This window comes from Mirounga leonina, unplaced genomic scaffold, assembly GCF_011800145.1.
Source record: "Mirounga leonina isolate KUSES-001 unplaced genomic scaffold, KU_Mleo_1.0 Mir_171, whole genome shotgun sequence".
NCBI classification, from domain to species: Eukaryota; Metazoa; Chordata; class Mammalia; order Carnivora; family Phocidae; genus Mirounga; species Mirounga leonina.
In genome coordinates, this window is record NW_023270436.1 from 18433456 (window position 1) to 18458653 (window position 25198).

Genomic DNA, 25198 nt, shown 5'->3' on the forward strand with positions numbered 1-25198 from the left:
CCTTATATTTCTTTTACATCCAAGGCTCCTCCTATCAACACATGCCAAGAAGGTAGTTTGCTTTCATGTAAATGCTCTTTCAAATTATTCCCAAATCTACTGCTCTGTGATGCCAGCATGTGTGAACTATTATATATTACATATATGATATATGAACTATTATATATTATATAAATATATATTATGTATAACTAATATACAACATATAGATGAACTTTTATGTACTAGTCATGGTGTAAGATGTAAGAGATACGATAAGGAACAAAACCAACATTGTCCTGCCCCGGGGGAACTCCATCTACTGGCAATGGGAGAGATTCATAATCACTCAAATACAGAATTACAAATTTGGATGGATGCTCTGAAATGCAAAGGGCACAACAGAATGAGGGGAGGTGGCCACAAAGGCCTTGAGGCTGAAGGCTGGTGTGAGGAGGCTGGGGGGTGCAGATGATGTTGGGATACCCAACATGGCTCTTCTCAGTCAATGACCTTTGAGGCGAAATGTGGAGAATGAACAAACATCAGCCTGATATCCCTGTCTGCAACTCCATCAGAGCCTACTGTCAACCCAGCAATCCCCAAACCAGCTCCTCACACAGACTCTCCCCTTGCAGTAAATGACGCCAGCCTCCACTCACTTCCTCAGATAAAGCCAGAGTCTACTCTTACTGTCTCTCACTACATCTGAGCTATCGGTAAGTCCTGCCCATTTGCACCTACCCTCTCCCACTCTAATCCAGGTTACCATGATCACGGACCTAAACGGACTTAACCACCTCCCTACTGGTGTCCCTGCCTCCCTTTTTACCCACAGACAGCCCATTCCCTGTACATTAAACACACATCTGTAAAATAAGATACATCGCTTCATCCATCTGTATATCTAACAGTAAAATCCAATTTGTCCAGGTAGACAGGACTTTATACAACGTGGCCCCCACCTCATCCTCTGACTTCATATCCTACAACCCATACACGTCCCGTCCATAACCATGTTTACTTCTTGACAGAACACTCTAGCCTCATTTGGGATCTGGGCATGGCAGCCCCATCCTGGAAGTGGGGTCTCTTCTCTCCTCCCCAATCTGCGCACAGCTTGCTCCTTTCTGACATTCACACACCAGCTCCTCAGAGACTTCTAGGACCAGCAGTCTGAGCCACCAGACATTCTCCACAATACCTCTTAATTATCTGCATATATCCCTCAATATAGGTTTTCTTCTTGTCTGCCAGCTCTCTTCCTGCCACAAGGATGCAAGTTCCTTAAGAACAGAGAACGCAGTGGTCTTACCAACGTATACCCAAGATGTGGCATGGCCCTCATTACATGCTCTTGGGATTGAACGAACAAGCGCCTAGTCTGGAGCACAAGCACATCCCTTGGAGGGATGTCACAGGGCTGTGTGTAGCCTCAGTGCTTCCAAGTAACTAGATTTTGCATTCCTAAGAGAAAAATACAAGCTGTTCTTTTTAATTATAAGCGCTTTCCATTTGCAGCAAATACCTGTAATTCCTTGAATTCTTTCTGTTATCTGCCAAAGCTAGAAAACCAACCTCATCAATTTGTGTATCTTTGTTCACTAAGCTAAGTTTACTTATTTCTTTGTGAACCAAGATTGAGGAATTCAGGAGTTAGGAGATTTAGCACAGAAGTGACATCAATTCAGATGGTAATTGGTCTTTTTCTTCTTTTTGAACCACGTTCTATAGGGCTGAAACTTCTACGTAAGGCAAAGTGTTCGTATCTGAAGTCTTGACATTTTATTTTCTAGCCAATAATCCAGCATTATAAAACTACCATAGCCACTTCTAAGACTTACTGGAGAGGTCATATTGGAGCCATTCTAATTATATGACATTACCCTCTAGACAAGGCGCTCTAATACATGGAAAACAGGTACAAGTCAAGTTATAATAACCTCAAAGAGAAATTTTATAATATATGTACTTATTATATACAAGATTAGGACTCATTCTGTAACACATGAATATAAGTCATGCATATATTATTACGAGACATATTTGAATAAGAAAAAAAAAGATTTAGATACACTGAAAGATTTCTTACCGTCTTGTAATACTCTACGAAGGTGATTTCAGCCCCATCTGATGTTTTAAATGTAGTTCTGGGAGTCTCCTCCCAATCAATATCATCCACCCTATAGGTTTTGTTGTTAAATCTGTGGAATAGTCACAACATATGGTATTATTCCTAACGTATTCATTGCATGGGATCATGCAAGAAACAAGAGGCTTTAAATCCTACAAGTAATTACAGGATCTATCTGCTTTATTATATGTATAGCCTATATTTATTATTCTTCGTATATTCACCTTTCAACACAACCCAAAGTAATACCACAACCACGAGCAGTCACTTCTCATTTCCACTAAACTCCCCCAGTCCTTAGGCAACCACCAGTTTAGTGTCCATCCCTACACATTTGCCTACCCATCCTATTTCACATGAATTGAATCATACAATACATGGCCCTTCCTGACTGCCCTCTTGCACTTAGCCTAATGTCTTTCAAGGTTCATCCCTGCTGTAGCATGTTCTGTCACTTAATTTTTATTGCCCAATAATACATTTTATAGATATAGTACATTTATTTATCCATCTATCAGTTGATGAACATTCAAGTTGTTTACACTTTTGAGCTATTATGAATAAGGATGTTATGGACATTCATGTACCAATTTTGGCAGACATAGGTTTTCATTTCTTTTAGGTATATAACCAGGAAGAGAATTGCTGGATCTTATGGTCACACTATGTTTAGCATGTTGAGAAAGTGCCATACTGTTTTCCAAAGAGACCATACCATTTCACATTTATACCAGCAGGGTTTGAGGGTTGGTTCCGATTTTTTTCCACATCCTTGTCAACACTTAATATCCACCTTTTTTATTTTAGCCATCCTAGGGGGGTATGAAGTGTTATTTCACTGTGGTTTTACTTTGCACTTCCCTGATAGCTAATAATGTTAGTATCGTTTCATGTGATTATTGGTCATTTGCATATTTTCTTCAGAGAAATGTCTATTCAGATCCTTTGCCCATTTTTTAAAAGCTGGGTTGTCTTTTGACTTGCACGTGTTCTCTACATATATAGATGCAAGTTGCTTATGAGATAGGTGATTTGCAAATGTTTTCTCTCAATCTATTGTTTTTCACTTCTGACTTTGAAGAATGAACATTTTTAATTTGATGACGTCCAATTTATATTTTTTCATCCCTTCTCTGTTGGTGTCTTATAAGATTTTGCCTCACCCAAAGTCGAGATTTACTCCTATAATTTCTTCTAAGAATTTTATACTTTTAACTCTTACACCTTTAGGTCTATTTCTAGTTAATTTTGGAGTTAAATTGGAGTTAATTTTGTATATTGTGTCAGGAAGGCCCAGGTGGATATCCAGTGGTCCCAGCAACATTTGCTGAAAAGAGTATTCCCTCCCTAATTAAACTGTCTTGACACTCTTGTTGAAAATCAACTGACTATAAACGTGAGGGTTAACTCTGATTCTCAATTCTATTCCATCAATTTTTATGTCTGTCCTCATGCCACTGTCTTGATTACTAGAGCTTTATAGTAAGTTTTGAAATTGGGAAGCAGGAGTCCTCAACTTTACTCTTATGATGTTGGCTAAGCAACTTTAAGTCCACACTCTTCTCAACTTAAAATATCTGGTCTAAAGGGAGAGTAACAATAGAAAACTTCTTTCAAGGGGAAATTTGCTCATGGATTATAATTAAGCCCTGATTTTTTAAAAAATAGACACAAAGCGAAAGAAATTTGGAAGGAACATATTCTGTTACTGCAAGAGAGGGTTCAGAGCAGATGACTGGATCAGCATTAGGAATTCAAGAACAGTGAAGTCTACAACCAAACTGTATCCCTCTCTCGTGCTATAGAACCAGATGAGAAAAGCACGGACTGGTTCTGGCCATTGCTGTGCTGGGTCTGCTTCTGAACTTTAACACAGAGTGATTTGAAGTCTATGGGAACACCTCTTATTGGGGGGTGGGGGGTGGGGAGAAGATATCAAAGTGATGGGATAGGTTTTTTTTTTTTTTTTAAAGCAGACTTACATTGTAGAAACAATTGATCCAACTAATTGTTTAGAAACTTGCTCCCGAAGATCTTGCTTTGCAGGGAAGTCATCACGAAGAGCCGATATTAAATCATAAGCTGTTTGCATTCGAACCAGTTTATGGTTCACATCAGCACAGAGGGTAATGCTGGTTTCATACTCAAGAATAGAAGTAACATATCCAGGCCAGATTACCAGGCTGCAAATAGAACACATTAGAAGTGAGTATCAAACTCCAAGCTCTGAACAAAGAAGTGCCACAGGGCTGGCAGTCAGGGTCTAAAATTGGTGCTTAGAAGTCAAGTAAGAATGCTCTTTTGAACACCCTTTCCAATAGATACTTACCTGATGTGCTAGTTTTATTATCTTTGTTAAACCTTTTTTATTACCACCCACAGGATCACACACATTTATACACATACATATATATATATCTGTATGTATACCTGTGAGAATCTATAGGATGTAGGTGTATAAATTATAAACATTATGTGAAACTTTCTACTTTATACCAACTTATGATCGCTGAACTCAGTGGCCTCACGCTTGTTATAATAGTTGCGACCAACTTGCTCCAGTTCCATCATCTTCAAAATTCTAGAAATTGGAAAAATAGATTTTGTTGAAAGTACCATAAATATTGTTAAGCATTTAGTAACACACATGAAGATACATTAGGGGGGAAAAATTATATGCCAGCGACCTTGTCTTACAAATAATTAACAGGAAGTGCCTGGTACAAGTAAATTACATTGTGAGGTAGATATTAAGGTTCATTTAACCTCTGTTTTCTCCTACTTTCCATAACATACAACAAACTGTCATGGAAAGGCCATTAGAATGTCCTCCATTCCTAGAAATGAACCAAAACAGCTTTTGCAGAGTATGTGCCTCCAATTTTACTTCTGAGTATCTGTCCATCGCTGTGAACGTAGAAAACAAGTGAATTTGCTCCAGGGAGAAATATGCATAGATGTGCATAGTTGATGTCTGTTCCTCCTTCTAGACAGGAACCAGGCATGGGATGTGGAGGTAGGCAGGGAGAACAACACTGGGGAGAAGCCACAGAACTTAAACATGTCTAGGTGAGGTTCAAGTGCCACTTCATCTCCAAGATCCTTTGCTTTCCCAGAACAAGGAGGTGTGAAGAACACAAAATTCTAGGAGCAAACGTCTATGTTAAGTACCACTGACACACCAACACACAACTAAATCTCAAGGAAATGAAATCTTACGAACACACCTTCTAAAGAGAATGTTGTAATAGCGTAAACAGTCCGGCGAGGTGGGCATGAGTTCACTGGTGAATTCAATGGTCACCTTCACAACCTGTTTTTTCAACAGGCTGACCAGTTCCATTTTCTGAGATAAAGAAAAACAAACAAAAAGGTCTAGTAGTCCTTCCAAGGATAGTAAGCTCATTATTGGACCACAAATCAACAGGTCACTTGGGTATCCAACACATGAGCACGGCAGGAGCCATCTTGCCCCCAGAGACACATGCAGGGAGAAGATAGGATTTATGAGACCAAAGTAAAGAGTCAGAATTAAACATTTACAGTTACTTTTTTTTTTTTTTACTTAAACAAGCTCCTGTAAATTATTCATTTGGTAAATATAGAAGTTTACTGAAGAAAATATTAAGTTCTAAAATTTTTTTTTGCTGAAGTTTTAGAGAGAGCAAGAGATAAAGACTAAATTATTCAGTACTTCAGCATTTGAGCCATATTTGCCATTGAAAAGGTAAAAAAAAGTTACATGTATATATTGCTCTCAAATTCATTGTAAGCACTGAAATGAGGCATGAAGGAACATCAGTGATAACGACATATGGCATATGGGTTTTGTTACAAGGCCTATGGGCAAAAGATCTTCAGGCGGTCTCCTCAAACCATCGTACAAAAATGGTATATTTGCTCTACTACAGTGAAAATATGAGAGAAAGAACAAACGTCAAGAAAGTATCCAGGGTGCCTGGATGGCTCAGTCGGTTAAGTGTCCACCTTTGGCTCAGGACATGATCTCAGGGTCCTGGGATCTAGCCCCACTGGGCTCACTGCTCAGCGGGGAGTCTGCTTCTCCCTCTCCCTCTGCTCCACACGCCTGCTCACTCACTCTCTCTTTCTCTCACCCCCCTCAAATAAATAAAATCTTTAAAAAAAAGAAAATGTCCAATAACAGTACTTAACTGGTGATAGTAGTTTGTGAGGTAATAATAAAGAGCTTCCATCAAATATATGACACTTTCCAATTAATGCTTTATGCTGCAAAAGCAGTTCTGTACGAACTTTTCCATCCTCAATGTCCGGCATGTAGTCAATGTTGTACTTATATGTGACCTGCTGGGGACGAGATGTCACTCGGAAATGGTTTGTGAATAGCTTTACGGGTCTACCCTGCATGCCTGCAAAAATGGAGTCACATGTTAATAATGAAACAAGCTGACCAACCACACCCAAAACAACATGGACATCCCGATACTGAGAGCCAAAGTTAGGCCAAATCAGGACATTAACTACCAAACAAACATTTATATACACCTGGTGTCCAGACTGCGTACCATCCATTTAGATGGGTCCTACGTAAGCATACATTGAGAGTTAAAATAGAAGATTAAAATGTTTAACAATAACGAGATCAAAAGCAAAATCTCTAACACAAGGCTTCGGGGCGGGGGGAAGGGTGAGTGGGGAGCCATAATGTAATAATGTAAACACTGTAATAATGTTTAGTTAAAAAAAAAAAAAAATCTCAGTGGGCCCAAAGAGCTGGGTCATTCTATTTTAGTGGCTCTAAAAGGAAAAGAGAAAAATGAAGAGTCCATCTGGACTCTAAAATAGGTCTTTGTTTCTGCAAAAGTGGGTGCTACCACAACAACCAGAACAGATAGGAGGGTACCTCCCCTCACAGCGATAGGATGAAGCCTCAGACCCACTCTTAAACACAAACCAGATCAAGGAGGGGAAAAAATGGCGGAGGAGTAGGGGACCCTATTCCAACTGGTCCCCGGAATTGAGCTGGATATCTACCAGACCACTCTGAACACCCACGAAATCAGCCTGAGATGTAAGAAGATCCGGATCTCTACACAGAGAATATCTACGCAGACGATTGGTTTCGAGGTACAAAGCAGGGAGCCATGATTCTGTGGGCAGATATCAGAGGATAAACAGCAGCAGGGGATCCTACACCGCCAGTGAGCGACAGCCTCCTGCGCTGGGGATGGGGCACAGACTCGCAGATCGGTAGCAGCGGGGCAAGGACTTTAGGGCAGCCCCCGGGATGGAAACCCGGTGCAGCAGGGTCACACAGGCGAACTGGAAGTGGCTGGCGGTTTTAGAAGCACAAAGGGCAGGGATGTGCCCTGACCTGGAGGAAGGACTGGGAGCGCTGCTGAGGGGCGCACAACCCAGGACGCTGCAGTTTATAGCAGCACAGACAGAAATGGAGATAGTGTGGTCTGGAGAGCTCACTGAAGAACAGACTGAGATCTCTCTGCTCTGAGGCAGACGGTTGGAAATGGTCTCTTCTGCTCTGACTCTCGGAAGAGACGTGGAAAGCCATCAAGGAAAGCCGCCAGAGAACAAAAGCCCCCAAAAAACGGTTCCCACTGAGCCCATCACCCGCCATGGGGGGGGCAGGGCAACTCTGCCCAAACAGGGTTGCCTGAGTAACAGCACGGCAGGCCCCTCCCCCAGAAGACAGTCTGGGAGAACAAGAGGCTGACAACCTTAAATCCCTATAAAACAGGTGCATCTTCCTTGGGTGTGGTCAATAATTTGGACTCTATACATTCCCTCAACCACCCATCAACAGAATGACTAGGAAGAGGAACCCCCAAAATAGGAAAGACTCAGAGATTATGATTTATGCTGCAGATTTACAAATGGATGCAGATATAACCAAGATGTCGGAGATGGAATTCAGGCTAGCAATTGTGAAGACAATGGCTAGAATGGAGAAATCAATTAATGGCAACACAGAGTCTCTAAGGGCAGAAATGAAAGCTGAACTGGCAGAACTTAAAAATGCTATCAATGAGATCCAATCTAATCTAGATAATCTAACAGCTAGGGTAAGTGAGGCAGAAGAATGAATTAGTGACCTGGAAGACAATTTAATAGATAAAAAGGGAAAAGAGGAGGCCAGAGAAAAACAACTCAGAATCCATGAAAACAGAATCAGAGAAATAAGTGACACCATGAAGTGTTCCAATGTCAGAATAATTGGAATCCCGGAGGGAGTGGAGAGAGAGAGAGGACTAGAAGATATATTTGAGCAAATCGTAGCTGAGAACTTCCCTAATCTGGGGAATGAAACAAACATTCGTGTCCAAGAGGCAGAGAGGACCCGTCCCAAGATCAAGGAAAACAGGCCAATGCCCCGGCATGTAATAGTAAAACTCGCAAATCTTAGAACCAAGGAAACCACCTTAAGGGCAGTTACGGGGAAGAGATTCCTTACGTACAGAGGGAGGAACATCAGAATAACGTCAGACCTATCCACAGAGACCTGGCAAGCCAGAAAGGCCTGGCCAGACATATTCAGGGTACTAAAAGAGAAGAACATGCAGCCAAGAATACTTTATCCGGCAAGGCTCTCATTTAGAATGGATGGAGAGATGCAGAGCTTCCAAGACTGGCAGAAACTGAAAGAATATGTGACCACTAAGCCGACCTTGCAAGAAATATTAAGGGGGGGGTGGTTTCTATAAAAGGAGAAAGACCCCAAGAGTGATTTACAACAGAAATTTACAGGGACAAGCTATAAAAACAAGGTCTTCACAGGCAACATGACAATTAATTCATATCTTTCAATAATCACTCTCAACGTGAAGGGCCTAAACATTCCCATAAAACGGCACAGGGTTGCAGACTGGATAAAAAGACAGGACCCATCCATATGCTGTCTACAAGTGACTCATTTTGAACCTAAAGATACATCCAGACTGAAAGTGAAGGGATGGAGATCCATCTTCCATGCCAACGGACCTCAAAAGCTGGGGTAGCAATTCTTATATCAGACAAATTAGATTTTAAACTAGAGACTGTAGTTAGAGATACAGAAGGACACTATATCATTTTTTTTTAAAGATTTTATTTATTCATTTGACAGACAGGCCCGGAGATTAAGCAGGGGGAATGGCAGAGGGCGAGGGAGAAGCAGGCTCCCCGCTGAGCAGGGAGCCTGATGCAGAGCTTGATCCCAGGACACTGGGATCATGACCTGAGCTGAAGGCAGATGCTTAAACAACTGAGCCACTCAGGCACCCTGACACTATATCATTCTTAAAGGGTCTATCCAACAAGAAGATCTAACAATTGTAAATACCTATGCCCCCAACAAGGGAGCAGCCATCTACATAAGCCAACTGTTAACCAAAATAAAGAGTCATATTGATAACAATACATTAATTGTAGGAGACCTCAATACTCTACTCTCAGCAACAGACAGATCATCTAAGCAGAAAATCAACAAAGAAACAAGAGCTTTGAATGACACACAGATGGACCTCATAGATATATACACAAGATTCCACCCTAAAACAGAATACTCATTCTTTGAGCACACGTGGAACTTTCTCCAGAATAGACCACGTACTGGGTCACAAATCAGGTCTCAACCGATACCAAAAGATTGAGATTATTCCCTGCATATTCTCAGATCACAATGCTTTAAAACTGGAACTCAATCACAAGAAAAAAATTGGCAGAAATTCAAACACTTGGAAGCTAAAGACCACTCTACTCAAGAATGTTTGAGTCAACCAGGAAATCAAAGAAGAACTTAAACAATTCATGGAAACCAATGAGAACGAAAACACATAGGTCCAAAACCTATGGGATACTGCAAAGGCGGTCCTAAGGGGGGAAATACATAGCCATCCAAGCCTCACTCAAATAAAATAGAAAAATCCCACATTCACCAACTAACTCTACACCTTAAAGAACTAGAGAAAAAGCAACAAACGATGCCTAAGCCATGCATTAGAAGAGAAATAATTAAAATTAGAGCAGAAATCAATGAATTAGAAACCAGAAACACAGTACATCAGATCAATGAAACTAGAAGTTGGTTCTCTGAAAGAATTAATAAGATCGATAAACCACTGGCCAGACTTATCCAAAAGAAAAGAGAAAGGACCCAAATTAATAAAATTAGGAATGAAAGGGGAGAGATCACAACTAACACCAAGGAAATAGAAACAATTATTAGAAATTATTATCAACAACTATATGCCAATAAACTGAGCAATCTGGATGAAATGGAGGACTTCCTGGAAACCTATAAGCTGCCAAGACTGAAACAGAAAGAAATTGACAACCTGAATAGGCCAATAACCAGTAACAAGATTGAAGCAGTCATCAAAAACCTCCCAAAAAACAAGAGTCCAGGGCCTGATGGATTCCCTGGGGAATTCTACCAAACATTCAAAGAAGAAATAATACCTATTCTACTGAAGCTGTTTCAAAAAAATAGAAACAGAAGGAAAACTTCCAAACTCATTCTATGAGGCCAGCATTACCTTAATCCCCAAACCAGGCAAAGACCCCATCAAAAAGGAGAATTTCAGACCAACATCCCTGATGAATATGGATTCCAAAATCCTCAACAAAATCCTAGCTAATAGGATCCAACAATACATTAAAAGGATCATCAACCATGACCAAGTGGGATTTATCCCTGGGATGCAAGAGTGGTTCAACATTTGCAAATCAGTGTGGTAGAACACATTAATAAAGAGGAGAGAGAAGAACCATATTGTCCTCTCAATTGATGCAGAAAAAGCATTTGACAAAATACAGCATCCCTTCCTAATTAAAACTCTTCAAAGTATAGGGATAGAGGGAATCCTCTATTCCTCAAGTTCATAAAATCCATCTATGAAAAACCCACAGCAAATATCATCCTCAATGGGGAAAAGCTGAGAGCCTTTCCCTTCAGATCAGGAACACGTCAAGGATGCCCACTCTCACCACTATTGTTCAACATAGTACTAGAAGTCCTAGCAACAGCAATCAGACAACAAAAAGAAATAAAATGTATTCAAATTGCCAAAGAAGTCAAACTCTCTTTTTGCAGATGACATGATACTTTATGTGGAAAACCCAAAGACTCCACCCCCAAATTACTAGAACTCAAACAGCAATTCTGTAATGTGGCAGGATACAAAAATCAATGTAATGCACAGAAATCAGTTGCTTTCTTATACACTAACAATGCAACTGTAGAAAGAGAAATTAGAGAAATGATTCCACTTACAAGAGCACCAAAAACCATAAGCTACCTCAGAATAAACCTAACCAAAGAAGTAAAGGCTCTATACTCTAGGAACTATAGAACACTCATGAAAGAAATTGAAGAAGACACAAAAAGATGGGAAAATATTCCATGCTCATGGGTCGGAAGAATAGACATTATTAAAATGTCTATGCTACCCAGAGCAATCTATACCTTCAATGCCACCCCGATCAAAATTCCAATGACATTTTTCAAAGTGCTAGAACTAACAGTCCTAAAATTTGTATGGAATCAGAAAAGACCCCGAATTGCCAAGGAAATGTTGAAAAAGAAAAACAAAGCTGGGGGCATCACATTGCCCGATTTTAAGCTATATTACAAAGCAGTGATCACCAACACAGCATGGTACTGGCACAAAAACAGACATATAGACCAATGGAACAGAATAGAGAACCCAGATATGGACCCTCAACTCTATGGTCAAATAATCTTTGACAAAGCAGGAAAAAATATGCAATGGAAAAAAGACAGTCTCTTCAATAAATGGTGCTGGGAAAATTGAACAGCCACATGCAGAAGAATGAAACTCAATCATTCTCTAACACCATACACAAAGATAAACTCAAAATGGATGAAAGACCTCAATGTGAGACAGGCATCCATCAAAATCCTAGAGAACATAGGCAGTAACCTCGTTGACATCGGCCACAGCAACTTCTTTCAGAATACATCTCCAAAAGCTAGTGAAACAAAAGCAAAAATGAACTTTTGGGACTTCATCAAGATAAAAAGCTTCTGCACAGCAAAGGAAATAATCAACAAAACAAAGAGGCAACTCACAAAATGGGAGAAGATATTTGCAAATGATACTACAGATAAAGGGCTGGTATCCAAGATCTATAAAGAGCTTCTCAGGGGCGCCTGGGTGGCTCAGTCATTAGTCGTCTGCCTTCGGCTCAGGGTCCTGGGATCGAGCCCCGCATCAGGCTCCCCGCTCCATGGGGAGGCCTGCTTCTCCCTCTCCCACTCCCCCTGCTTGTGTTCCCTCTCTCGCTGTGTCTCTGTCAAATAAATGGAATCTTTAAAAAAACAAAAAACAAAAAAACTTCTCAAACTCAACACCCAAAAAACAATCAAGTCAAAAAATGGGCAGAAGACATGAAAAGACACTTCTCTGAAGAAGACATACAAATGGCTAACAGATACATGAAAAAATGTTCATCATTAGCCATCAGGGTAATTCAAATCAAAACCACATTGAGATACCACCTTACACCAGTTAGAATGGCAAAAATGGACAGGGAAAGAAACAACAAATGTTGGAGAGGTTGTGGAGAAAGGGCAACCCTCTTACACTGTTGGTGGGAATGCAAGCTGGTACAGCCGCTTTGGAAAACAGTGTGGAGATGCCTCAGAAAATTAAAAATAGAGCTACCCTATGACCCAGCAGTTGCACTGTGGGTATTTACCCCAAAGACACAGATGTAGTGAAAAGAAGGGCCATATGCACCCCAATGTTCATAGCAGCAATGTCCGCAATAGCCAAACTGTGGAAAGAGCTGACATGCCCTTCAGCAGATGAATGGATAAAGAAAATGTGGTCCATATATACAATGGAATATTACTCAGCCATCAGAAAGGATGAATACCCACCATTTGCATCTACATGGATGGAACTGGAGGAGATTATGCTAAGTGAAATATGTCAAGCAGAGAAAGTCAATTATCATATGGTTTCACTTATTTGTGGAACATAAGGAATAGCATGGAGGACATTAGGAGAAGGAAGGGAAAAATGAAGGGGGGGAATCAGAGGGAGAGATGAACCATGAGAGACTATGGACTCCGAGAAACAGGGTTTTAGAGGGGAGGGGGGATGGGTTAGCCCGGTGATGGGTATTAAGGAGGGCATGTACTGCATGGAGCACTGGGTGTTATACGAAAACAATGGATCGTGGATCACCACATCAAAAACCAATGATGTATTGGATGGTGACTAACATAACATAATAAAAAAAATCAAATTAAATTAAAAAAACCCAAACCAGCACCTCAGCACACATTTAATGAGAACAATTCCCTAACACTGGGTCGTTCATGGCCAGCATACCTGCCGTGGACTCTCTCACATGGTCCAAGTACTGTCGGGTATCCACCACATGGTCTCGAAAAATGCCCCCCAAACGGTTTCTCTCCTTCACCGACGCTGCCTGCAGTGTAGCCACTAGGTGAGCTTCCTCTACATGGAAACAAATGTGAAAGCCATGAGTTTTATCGGATAAAAAAGGGGGAAAAGTAAAACAGAAAGGACAACATTAAATCCCAGCTATTAAGGAAAACTAGGTCAAGGTCACTGGAGGTACGAAAGAGGATTGTCAAAGGATCCAAACAACAGTATTTCAGTCACGGGTCACCAGGAAGGGGGACTGTGACCCAGAAGCCTCTCCCAACAAGACCCCACTCCCCATCAGTGGCTGGCCGAGCCCCCACATTCATCGGTGCTCTGGCATTTGCCCTCATCAGGCACTTGTCCAGGGTGCAAGCTTCAAAGCAGAAACCTTGTCCCTTCTCTACCGGCTTTATCGGCCAATCACCTGGTACCACACTGCCCTCTCGTAGGCATCAGAAAATGCTGACTGACTGAACAGGCTGTTAAAAAAAAAAAAAAATCTATGAAATGCTCTTGATACAAAACAACTGATCTATTCTTTTTATTAACAGCAACTGAGAAAAGCTCTATTTTTATCACATTGTAATATGCATACAGGTTTAAATATTTGAGAGGTCGATATTTGGAGGACAGTGCAAAGCAGTCTTTCAAATACTGTGAAAAAAACCTATATTATCCATAAACCCTATACCCCTGAAAATGGCTAATACAGTCCATGCTCTGGGTGGCAAAAACTGGTTCTCTTCAAAATGTTACTTCTGGAAGCTATCATTCCTAGTTTATGAAGATCTTAGAAGATACCAAAGTCTGAATTTCTAGGATAGAAAAACTAATTTTATGTAAATTTTTAAAATGCTTTTTTTTTAAAGATTTTATTTATTTATTTGAAAGAGAGAGAATGAGAGAGAGAGAGCACATGAGAGGGGGGAGGGTCAGAGGGAGAAGCAGACTCCCTGCCGAGCAGGGAGCCCGATGCGGGACTCGATCCCGGGACTCCAGGATCATGACCTGAGCCGAAGGCAGTCACTTAACCAACTGAGCCACCCAGGCGCCCTGTAAATTTTAAAAATGCTTTTTATCAAATTCAACTAATTCCAGACACAGCCAGCAATCAAACTTACCGCATTCAAATTTCAGTGAAAGAAAACAGTTGGCATCATTCATTAGTACTTGCTACACAAAATGTACTTTACGTGAAGCATTAATCATAACTCTTCAGACAGGATATAGATGATAAAAATAGGTATTTTACTATTGTGTATTCACATTTATAAATTCATTTCATGGAGTCTGGATTTTCTATCAGTTTATTATAAAAATATCTACAACATAAGACACCAAAAGCAGAGACAACAGAAGCAAAAATGGACAAGTGGGAATTCAAACTAAAAAGTTTCTGTACAACAAATGAATTAGTCAACAGAATGAAAGCACTTATGGAATGAGAGAAGATATTTGCAAACCATATTATCTCATAAGGGGTTAATTTACAAAATACATAAAGTAACTCCTGCAACTCAAGAGTGAAAAAAACCTAATATCCCATTTTTTTTTAATTGAGAAAGGATAACACCCAATTCTCCATGCAATACATGCCGTCCTTAATACCCATCACCAGACTAACCCATCCCCGCACCCCCTCCCCTCTAAAACCCTTAGTTTGTTTCTCAGAGTCCATAGTCTCTCATGGTTTGTCTCCCCCTCCCACTAACAAAAACAATGAATCATGGAACACTACATCAAAACTTAATGATGGGGTGCCTGGGTGGCTCAGTCGTTAAGCGTCTGCCTTCGGCTCAGGTCATGATCCCAGGGTCCTGGGATCAAGCCCCGCCTCGGGCTCCCTGCTCAGCGGAAAGCCTGCTTCTCCCTCTCCCACTCCCCCTGCTTGTGTTCCCTCTCTCGCTTTGTCTCTCTCTGTCAAATAAATAAAATCTTTAAAAAACAAACAAAAACTTAATGATGTATTGTATGGTGACTAACATAACATAATGAAATTAAATTGAAAAATATATAAAATTAATTGAGAAAGGATCTGAGTGGACATTTCTCCAAAGACCTAAATGGCCAACAGGTATATGAAACGATGCTCAAAGTCATCAGGAAATCATCAGGAAATTGCAAATCAAAACCACAATGAGTTATCACTTCCCATCTGTAAGTATGGTTGTTATATATATATGAAAAGAAAGAAATCCAAAAACAAGGCAAAAAGACAGCAAGTGCTGATGAAGATGTGGAGAAATTTAAACCTTTGAGAATGCAAAAAGGGCACAGCTGCTATGGAAAACAGTATGGAGATTCCTCAAAACACTTAAAAGTAGAACCACCGGGCACCTGGGTGGCTCAGTTGGTTAAGCGACTGCCTTCGGCTCAGGTCATGATCCTGGAGTCCCGGGATCGAGTCCCACATCGGGCTCCCTGCTCGGCGGGGACTCTGCTTCTCCCTCTGATCCTCCCCCCTCTCATGAGCTCTCTCTCTCTCAAATAAATAAATAAAATCTTTAAAAAAAAAAAAAGACCTTTCCTGTCAGGGCACTTGGGTGGCTGAGTCGGTTAAGCGACTGCCTTCAGCTCAGGTCATGATCCTGGAGTCCCGGGATCGAGTCCTGCATCAGGCTCCCTGCTCAGCGGAGAGTCTGCTTCTCCCTCTAACCCTCCCCCCTCTCATGTACTCTCTCTCTCAAATAAATAAATAAAATCTTAAAAAAAAAAATAGGGACGCCTGGGTGGCTCAGTCGGTTAAGCGTCTGCCTTCAGCTCAGGTCATGATCCCAGGGTCCTGGGATCGAGTCCCGCATGGGGCTCCCAGCTCCGCGGGGAGCCTGCTTCTCCCTCTGCCTCTGCCTCTGCCTCTCTCTCTCTATCTCTCATGAATAAATAAATAAAATCTTTAAAAAAAAAATAGAACCACCGTATAATCCAGCAATCCCACTTCCAGAGGATTCTTTCAGAAGAATTGAAATCAGAATCTCGAAGAGGTATTAGCACTCCCATGTTCACTGCAGCAGTATTAAAAATAGCCAAGCCCTGTAAACAACCTAAATGCCCACCAATGAATGAATGGGTCAAGTTAATGTGGTATATCCACACAATAGAATATTATTCAGTCTTAAAAAAAAAAAAAAAAAAAAGAGGGAAATCCTGCAATATGCAAAACAGGACCTTGAGGACATCATGCTAAGTGAAATAAGCCAATCCTAGAAGGACAAATACTGCATAATTCTGCTGATAGGAGACATCTAAAATAGTCAAACTCCTAGAAGCAGAGAGTAGAATGGTGGTGCTCAGGGGTGGGCTGAAGGAGGGATGAGGAGTTGCTAATCAACAGGTGTAAAGTCTCCATTATGCAAGATAAGTTCTAGAGATCTGCTATACGAACTGTATCGTACACTTAGAACTATGTTAAAGGATAGATCTCATGTTCTCTATTCTCACCATAATTGATAAAAATTTAAAACTTAATGGGGCACCTGGGTGGCTCAGTCCATTGAGTGTTTGATTCTTGATTTTGGCTCAGGTCAGGATCTCCTCGTTGTGAGATTGAGCCCCACATCAGTCTCCATGCTCAGCGTGGAGCCTGCTTAAGATTCTCTCTCTCCTTCTCCCCCTCCACTCATTTATGCTCTTAAAAATTATATAAATAGGAGCAAATCAGAGAATCAGATCTGAGGTCTAATTGTATTAGCCAAATCCTTGGCTAATATAGGAGACTTCGTGCTCACCTGTAAAATGATAGCCTTCCACCTATGAGGATAATACAATGCAGGGGAATGCTGAGGTGCTCAAGGAGCTGCTCAACCTCCCAGTGCAGTGATTTACAAACCCAATCATGTTCCTAGAATTCCTAGTTAACTTGGAGTTACTATATACAAACACACTGTCTAAATCTGAAAAGCAATTATATCAAACAATTGTCTAGACTGACTGTCATCAACCTCCATTTCTTTTCCATAAGCCTTAAAATATAGGGGAAATAAAATGCTGACCGAGTCAGTTCGTTGCAGAAAAGAAAAATAGTTGCGGGCTGTATACTCTTCCCATCCTGCTGAACCCTATGGGAATCCTGAGGTTCTCTGCCTGAGTGTTATCACTGTGGTGCACCCTCACGGATTAAACCTCCCCTGCCCCTCACCATATCCCTCTCTTTTTATACCTGGAGGCTGAGGTGCTCTTCTTGGTCTTCTTCGTTGTGCAGGCTGAACCACTTGGCTTTTCCCTTGCAGTGGCTGGGAGCTAGGCGGAATTTGGCCAGTTTGCTGGGTCTGCATGTTTTGGGGAATAGTCACAAAGAGTGGTGTTAATGGTGTTTATTCATCACCCCAAAATTACTTGCCTGCCATGTGCTAGGCACTATCAGGGCATGAAGCATATTCCCTTGTAAAGGCTCACATGCCAGTAATAGAAAAAAAAATGACTTATTTAGCTTTCACATGTTAATTGCCAGGGAAATGAAGAAAAATAGAAGTATAGAAAATTGGGTGTAATTGGGAAGGTGGGGTGTGAAGGGGGCTGGTTAAGTTAATGGAGGATGAAGCAGAGCCTCAGCAAGTTGAGACTGAATCGAAGACTTGAAGGAGAGTCACAAGGTTACACAAGCCACAGGTAGAGGAAAAAAAGAGCAACATTTCTAAGGCAGAAATATCCAAGGAAGGACAAGATGGCCACTGTGGCTGGAGCAAGGGAAGAGAAGCAAGAGAAGTCAGAGAGGTTGTGGGAGGGAAGCCATTTTGAACAATGTGCCTCTGACTAAGAAAACAGGAACCCGTAGAGGGGAGGGTGTTGGGCGGAGGAGATGCACTGGCCGATTTATTGGGCTCTGTGCTGGGAAACATGAGGGAAAGACCAAGACAAAAGCAAGAAGACCAGTTAGGAGGCCATTTGCCGTGTCCAGCAAGGGATGCTCGTGGTTTGGACCAAAGAGTGGTAACAGAGGTGGTGAGACATTGTCCGATACCAGATTTTTTTTTTTTAATTGGGAGACAACAGCATTCCCTGGTTGTTTATGTGAAAGGTTTGAGAGGAGTCCAAGATGGATCCAAAGACTTGGCCCCAGCAACTGGAAGAATGGGGCTTCTTCCAATGAAGTGAGTGGGACATGTCTGGGAGAGCACATCAGGAATGGAGATATCTGTGGGCCGTCAGCTGCTTGTTTTGAAGTCACTCCCAAAGAGGAGTCACTGGCTAGGGCCAAGATATTCAGAAACATTTGCATCCACTCAGGTTCACATATGCAAATGGTTGCATATGTGAAAACACGTGAGAGGCAAGCAGTAGAGGAAAACAAAGCATCCGGCATAAAGGAGACTGAACAGGACTGAGCTCACCGGTGGCGCGGCGACTCCAGGTGGCACGGGCTGGCAGGGCGCCCATCCATGGGCTCTGCCTCGGGCTCGGGTCCTGGCTCGGCCTGACATTGCTGTCCTGAAGGTGAGGACCCTGAAGGGGACAAGCCCTGGAAGAGCACGGTTCTGTTAGACATCTTTGTGTAACTAGTTGCCTGGTAACTTTCTACAAACTAGGGCTTTAAAGAAAGCGTCAGGTACTAAATACGCAGGTTTTCCGCTCACACCAACAAGACTGATAACTCTGAAGTTGTCAGAGAAGCGTCCTGGAGTAAAAGACAGGAACCTGGTAAAATATTCTTAAAAACTTAAGAAAAACTGTTGACTAGGATTCTTTTCCCCACACAAAGTGACAGGACACCATGAGTTATGGTGCTTGCTTGTAGGATTCAGGTGTGCACAGAATTCTCACCTACGATGTATCCCCATGGCACAGTGAGGAGCCCAGGTGTCCCCTGGACACTCACCCCACCACACACACACAGGCACACACACCCTGGAGCTACTGCAACCCGAACGGGTCTTCCGGACTCCGCTGACACAACTCACCTTCCTCCTCAAGAATTAGGCTCCTCTGTGGGTGATGTACCCACTCCCTGTGGCCTGGGGTTCCTCTCCTCCAGCCCCACAGCGTCTGAGTACTGAAATCGTGGGGTCAGAGGGGCTAAAGCCTTTTCTCTCCGAAAGCGTTAGCCTTTTCCAGGACTGGCTCTGTACCCTGCTGTGGTCACCAAGTGGATGTAGGACTAGCTTAGCTGCCTTGCAGGATGCTCCTGCAATCAGCAAGACTGATGCCTGCCCAGTACCCACCCCCATTTCAATTTCAACCCTGCTGGCCCAACCCCTTCCGGCACCACCTCCATCCTGCCCCAAATGAGGCCAACCTTGATGTTCATCTGGCAGGTTTACAGGTGTTCTGAATTTCAGTGGGATGGAAGTGGGCGATTCTGCCTGCTCTCTTGCCCACCTTACCTCACCCATCAACCATCCCTGGATTAACCTGCCAGGTGACTTTAGGAAACATGTGCACTTGGGAGTTCCAGAAACTTAGGCCCTTACCACTTAATATTTTAACCAACTCCCTGCTGTTGCCAATACAACTAAATTGCAATCACTGTGACTATCCTTGGACCCAAACCTAGGCTCCTCCATCATCGTCTCCTTGGCCTAGATCCCTACAAGCGGATTTGCAGTGATGTGTCAGTTTCTAAGTATGGGGAGTCATTTTTTTAAAATGGTATTTGTTGTGTCAGGGTTTTTTTGTTGATTGTCTCCAAGTTTCTGGCATTCTTTGATTTTGCTACTTGAAACATTTTTAGGGGTGCCTGGGTCATTCATTTGATTGAGGGTCTGCCTTCGGCTCAGGTTTTAATCCCGGGGTCCTGGGATTGAGCCCCTCATTGGGCTCCCTGCTCGGCGGCGAGTCTGCTTCTCCCTCTCTCTCTGCCACTCCCCCTGCTTGTGCTCTCTCTCTCTGTCAAATAAATAAATAAGATCTTTAAAAAAATTTTTAATCAGCAATTCTTTAATTTTTATAATTGCATTGTTTTGCATTAAATCCTTGATGCACACACTGTGTACCCATTTTATTTTTAATTTTTTAATTTTCATTAAAATAAATAGCATACAGTGTTATATTAGTTTCCACTGGACACCTATTTTTTTTTTTTGTATAACACCCAGTGCTCCATGCAGAACATGCCCTCCTCAATACCCACCACCAGGCTAACCCATCCTCCCACCCCCCTCCCCTCTAGAACCCTCAGTTTGTTTTTCAGAGTCCATCGTCTCTCATGGTTCGTCTACCCCTCCGATTTCCCCCTGCTTTATTCTTCCCCTCCCGCTACCTTCTTCTTCTTCTTTTTTTTTTCCTTAACATATATTGCATTATTTGTTTCAGAGGTACAGATCTGAGATTCAACAGTCTTGCACAATTCACAGCGCTTACCAGAGCACACACCCTCCCCAGTGTCCATCACCCAGTCACCCCATCCCTCCCACCCCACCCCCCACTCCAGCAACCCTCAGTTTGTTTCCTGCGATTAAGAATTCCTCATATCAGTGAGGTCATATGATACATGTCTTTCTCTGTTTGACTTATTTCGCTCAGCATAATACCCTCCAGTTCCATCCACGTCGTTGCAAATGGCAAGATCTCATTCCTTTTGATGGCTGCATAATATTCCATTGTATATATATACCACATCTTCTTTATCCATTCATCTGTCGATGGACATCTTGGCTCTTTCCACAGTTTGGCTATTGTGGGTATTGCTGCTATAAACATCGGGGTGCACATACTCCTTCGGATCCCTACTTTTGTATCTTGGGGGTAAATACCCAGTAGTACTGGATACCTATTTTAATTAAAAGACTTTTTCTTGACACTTTTTCTTGAATAATCCTAACCTTACCCACTGCTTTGAAGTCCCACCATAATTTTGTAGAAACCTATGTGTTCCCTTAGCTCTCGTTCCAAACTCAATTCTGCACTGTCTGGTGTGCCAGTTATCCAGTGTCTTGTTTGCAATATCTTGAAAATATTCTAAAGACTAGAAAAGCCTAAATTGGCGAAACACTTGAAAATCCCTAGCTATTTTTCAAATGAATTATAGTCATTGCATTAAGTTCCAGAACATAATAGATTCCAATGTCCTGTTACTTTGAGGTTGGATTGAATTTAGACATTGATTTACTTCTGAGTTGCAGAGCCCTCACTGAGATTTTCCCGGAAAATCCTTATGTTCATAAATGATACCAAGGAAGACGTCTGTGGGTGTCCAGGCTGCTGTGTAGATGGCACCATAGAAACTGGCCCAGGTGCCTTCTAGAGAGTGGCCATGCCTAGTGCGTGTTCTGGTTTATTTAAGAGTCTGGTTTGGGGCGCCTGGGTGGCTCAGTCGTTAAGCGTCTGCCTTCGGCTCAGGCCATGGTCCCAGGGTCCTGGGATCGAGCCCCGCATCGGGCTCCCTGCTCCGCGGGGAGCCTGCTTCTCCCTCTCCCACTCCCCCTGCTGTGTTCCCTCTCTCGCTGTCTCTCTCTGTGTCAAATAAATAAATAAAATCTAAAAAAAAAAAAAAAAGAGTCTGGTTTGTCTGGAGGAGAGCAACCCGGGTGAGAGGGTATAGGGAGAAGAGAAGGGAATCAGAGGAGAAAATTCTGGAACATTGAATCGGATGAGACACTTCCAGACATCACTTGTGGACTCAGTGTGTGCCCTGCCCTGAGTCCAGCCCAGTCCTCAGATATAGCAGACTCTTAGTAAATATTTCCTGAACCTGCATGAAGCACACCTGAAATGCATCTTTCAGTAAGTACCTACCTCTTCGTGGCACATGGGACTCTTTCCAGTAGGTCTTCTTTCATGCCTTTCAAAGACGTTGTACCACTTTCTGCCCACTTGTGCTACAGGTCATGCACTGGATTTGTTCCTGAGTGCCACGGAGTCTACATCATCACTCATGGTTGGTCTTTCACCAGCAGAATGTAAGGGCCTCGAGGGAAGGGACTTGGTCTTTTCTTTCCCTGCTCCTTCTCCAGTAGATATAATAGTGCCTGGCCAAGACTATGTGTTCAATTCACATGTCAAAAGAGAATAGATGGATGTATGAATGATTCAATTTAATGATGAATCCAATAGGAAATCTGACTGATTTATAACTCTTAGAAACAACCCCAAGTGCCAGAGAGTTGATGTGATTATCATTAGGTTCTTGATGACTTGCAGGAATCTGCCAGTGTTCTTTCTGGGCAAAAAAAGGAGGGGAGGGGTGCCTGGGTGGCTCAGTCAGTTAAGCATCCAACTCTTGGTTTCCGCTGAGGTCCTGATCTCGGGATCGTGGGACCGGACCGAGCCCAGGGTCAAGCTCTGTGCTCAGCATGGAGTCTGCTTGAGATTCCCTCTCCCTCTGCCCCTCCCTCTGCTTGCTGGCTCTCTCTTTAAAATAAGTAAATAAATCTTTTTTTAAAAAGAGAGGGGAGGGCAGTGGGAGAGAAGGTGGTATTTAAGCTGGAAAATCGGGGATACACAGGCAAAAAAGCGATAGATAACTAAATGCAATTTGGAAAAATACTTTGTAAGTATCTTGGATCTACACATACATTTATGTATGTATGTATTTACACCTGCATGGAGAAAACACAATCATACACCAAAATAAACCTAACGAAAACCAGCCAATGGAAGAGGAGGATGAATCGGGAGGTGAAAAATATACATAGAATAAATAAAGAGGTGGTTCTTTAAGAAACCAAGAGAGTAGCCAAACCACTATGCACCCTAATTAAGACAAAAAGAAAGCACTGAGAATCTTTGAAAAGAGAATGAAGAAGTGATCGCAGAGAGGGAGAAGGGATGATAAGAGAATAATTAGCATGCCTCTGCAAATTAATAGAGAAACCTGGGTAAAAGGAATGGTATTCTACACCACCCTGAGTAAATTCACCTTGATCACTCTCTCTCTCTCCTGGCTTCATGTTCCCCTCCCCCAACTTGCCCCCAGGTCTCTGCTTCCAGGAGGGTAGATCTCATGCTAGATATTCCTACCCCAGCCAGTAAGTAAATAACCACAAAAGAACACAAGATCATTTCTGGAGGTGATGGATACATTTAATACCTTGGTTAATGTGATGGTATCACAGGTGTGTATGCATATGACCAAATTCATCAAGATGTATACAGTAAATGTGTGCAATTTGTTGTCAAAAGGGAGAGAGAGAAAGAGAATATAAAGTTAATGCATTTCAGTGAAGAATGTAACAGGATACTTTTGCTGTGCTTGAATTTTCCCTGCAAGTTTCAGATTGTATCAAAATTAAGTTACTTAAAATGTTTAAAGGGCTTAGAGGTGGTGAGTAAAGCTTATATCTATATCTATATCTATATCTATATATAGATATATATATATTGCATCGAATAAAAACAGAAGTATTTATTTGGGGTCTCAGAATTGCAGCTCCCGAAGCACAGATTTGGGCAGCAGCCCAAAAAATGTTGATGAGGACAACAAAAGGCAAGAAAAATGTAGTTTAAATTAAATCTCCTTACAGCTGGCAGTCCACTGATAGATACCTGAAATAGGCAGAACGTGACATTCCTCAAGGAGTTCATGACCACCTCAATGCCTTCCTGTTTATATTTCATTAGAGACTAAAAGTAACCTTGTCTTGACAATAGCTAAATCTTCAAGGTCCTGTAAGAGCCTGCTTTCCGCATACAGAAATTCCTTAGAAACCTATGTTATCTCTACCATCCCTCCCTCCACAAAACTTAAAATATCAGCCACCCCCCACACCTGTAGCTACAGCTCTTTCTACCAACAGGTCCTGTCCCTGTGCTATAATTAAATCACCCTTTTGCACAAAAATGTCTCAAGAATTCTTTCGTGAACTCACGAACCCAAAACTTCAAATCACATCATTTACATCAGTTTCCCCCCCCCCCCCCCCCCCCCCAAAAGTAAAAGGTTTTTGTTTTGTTTTTAAGATTTTATTTATTTATTTGAGAGGGAGAGGATAATTAGGGGGAAGGGCAAAGGGAGAGGGAGAAGCAGACTCCCTGCTGAGCAAAGAGCCTCACGTGGGACTCGCCATCCCAGGACCCTGGGATCATGACCTGAACTGAAGACACTCTTAATCGATTGAGCCACCCAGGCACCCCAAAAGTAAAAGGTTTTTTAAAGACAAAAGGGAAAGCTTGTATACGTTATTTACAAAGAATTCAGATTACAAGGATTGGTGTTGGTAGCAGAAAACTGATCTCGGCTGAACATAACTGGTTTTGAAGGCTATCCCTAAGCAAAGTCTCTTACTATAGAAAGTTCCAGGTGTTTGGGCTGGGTGCCTGGAATATTTGCAGTTTGGCCCAACTCAGACATTCACGGTTCTCCTACAGATGAAGATGTGCATAAGGCCCATCTCCTTACTGGCCTCTGGCTCCATTTTAAAACCCCTTGACATAAGTGACTATTTCATTTCACCTTTTACAATGTCATATATCGAAGAAGGTAATATTAAGAGCCCAGAAGTGAACCTTGGGCTTAGGTCAATGTTATGTTAAAAGCACCAAGGTCCCAGTAAAACTCCGAGGAGGAAAGTAAGAAGGAGGGATATGAATTGGTGGATCACCTGTACCTAAAAGTGTAAATAAAATGCCCATGATTCGTAAATGGAGAACTTGTTACCACCAGCTCATAGCTGAATACTGTCAAGCCCATCCTCTGTGCAGTTGAGCTTGCCCATGATAAGTGGGAGTTCTTTGGATTGCCGGAACCCACCTGTGTAGTAAATATTAAAGAGTTCTGTATTCCAAGAGGATGGCGGAAAACCCAAGCTCTGATTCAAAT

At 42.1% G+C, this 25198-nt stretch overlaps 1 protein-coding gene across 1 annotated transcript in view; it reads right to left on the bottom strand.

The window, feature by feature from the left end:
- The window catches only part of PIWIL3 (piwi like RNA-mediated gene silencing 3), a 29554-nt gene extending 11774 nt beyond the window's left edge, over positions 1-17780 (bottom strand). Inside the window, exons 1-7 of the mRNA XM_035016720.1 lie at positions 17666-17780; positions 13450-13578; positions 6287-6501; positions 5341-5459; positions 4614-4694; positions 4096-4296; positions 2072-2183 (exon numbers count right to left, since the gene is read on the bottom strand). Of these exons, the coding sequence (XP_034872611.1) occupies positions 2072-2183; positions 4096-4296; positions 4614-4694; positions 5341-5459; positions 6287-6501; positions 13450-13578; positions 17666-17780 (972 nt within the window). The remainder of the gene's footprint in view (positions 1-2071; positions 2184-4095; positions 4297-4613; positions 4695-5340; positions 5460-6286; positions 6502-13449; positions 13579-17665) is intronic.
- Positions 17781-25198: the final 7418 nt, after the last annotated feature.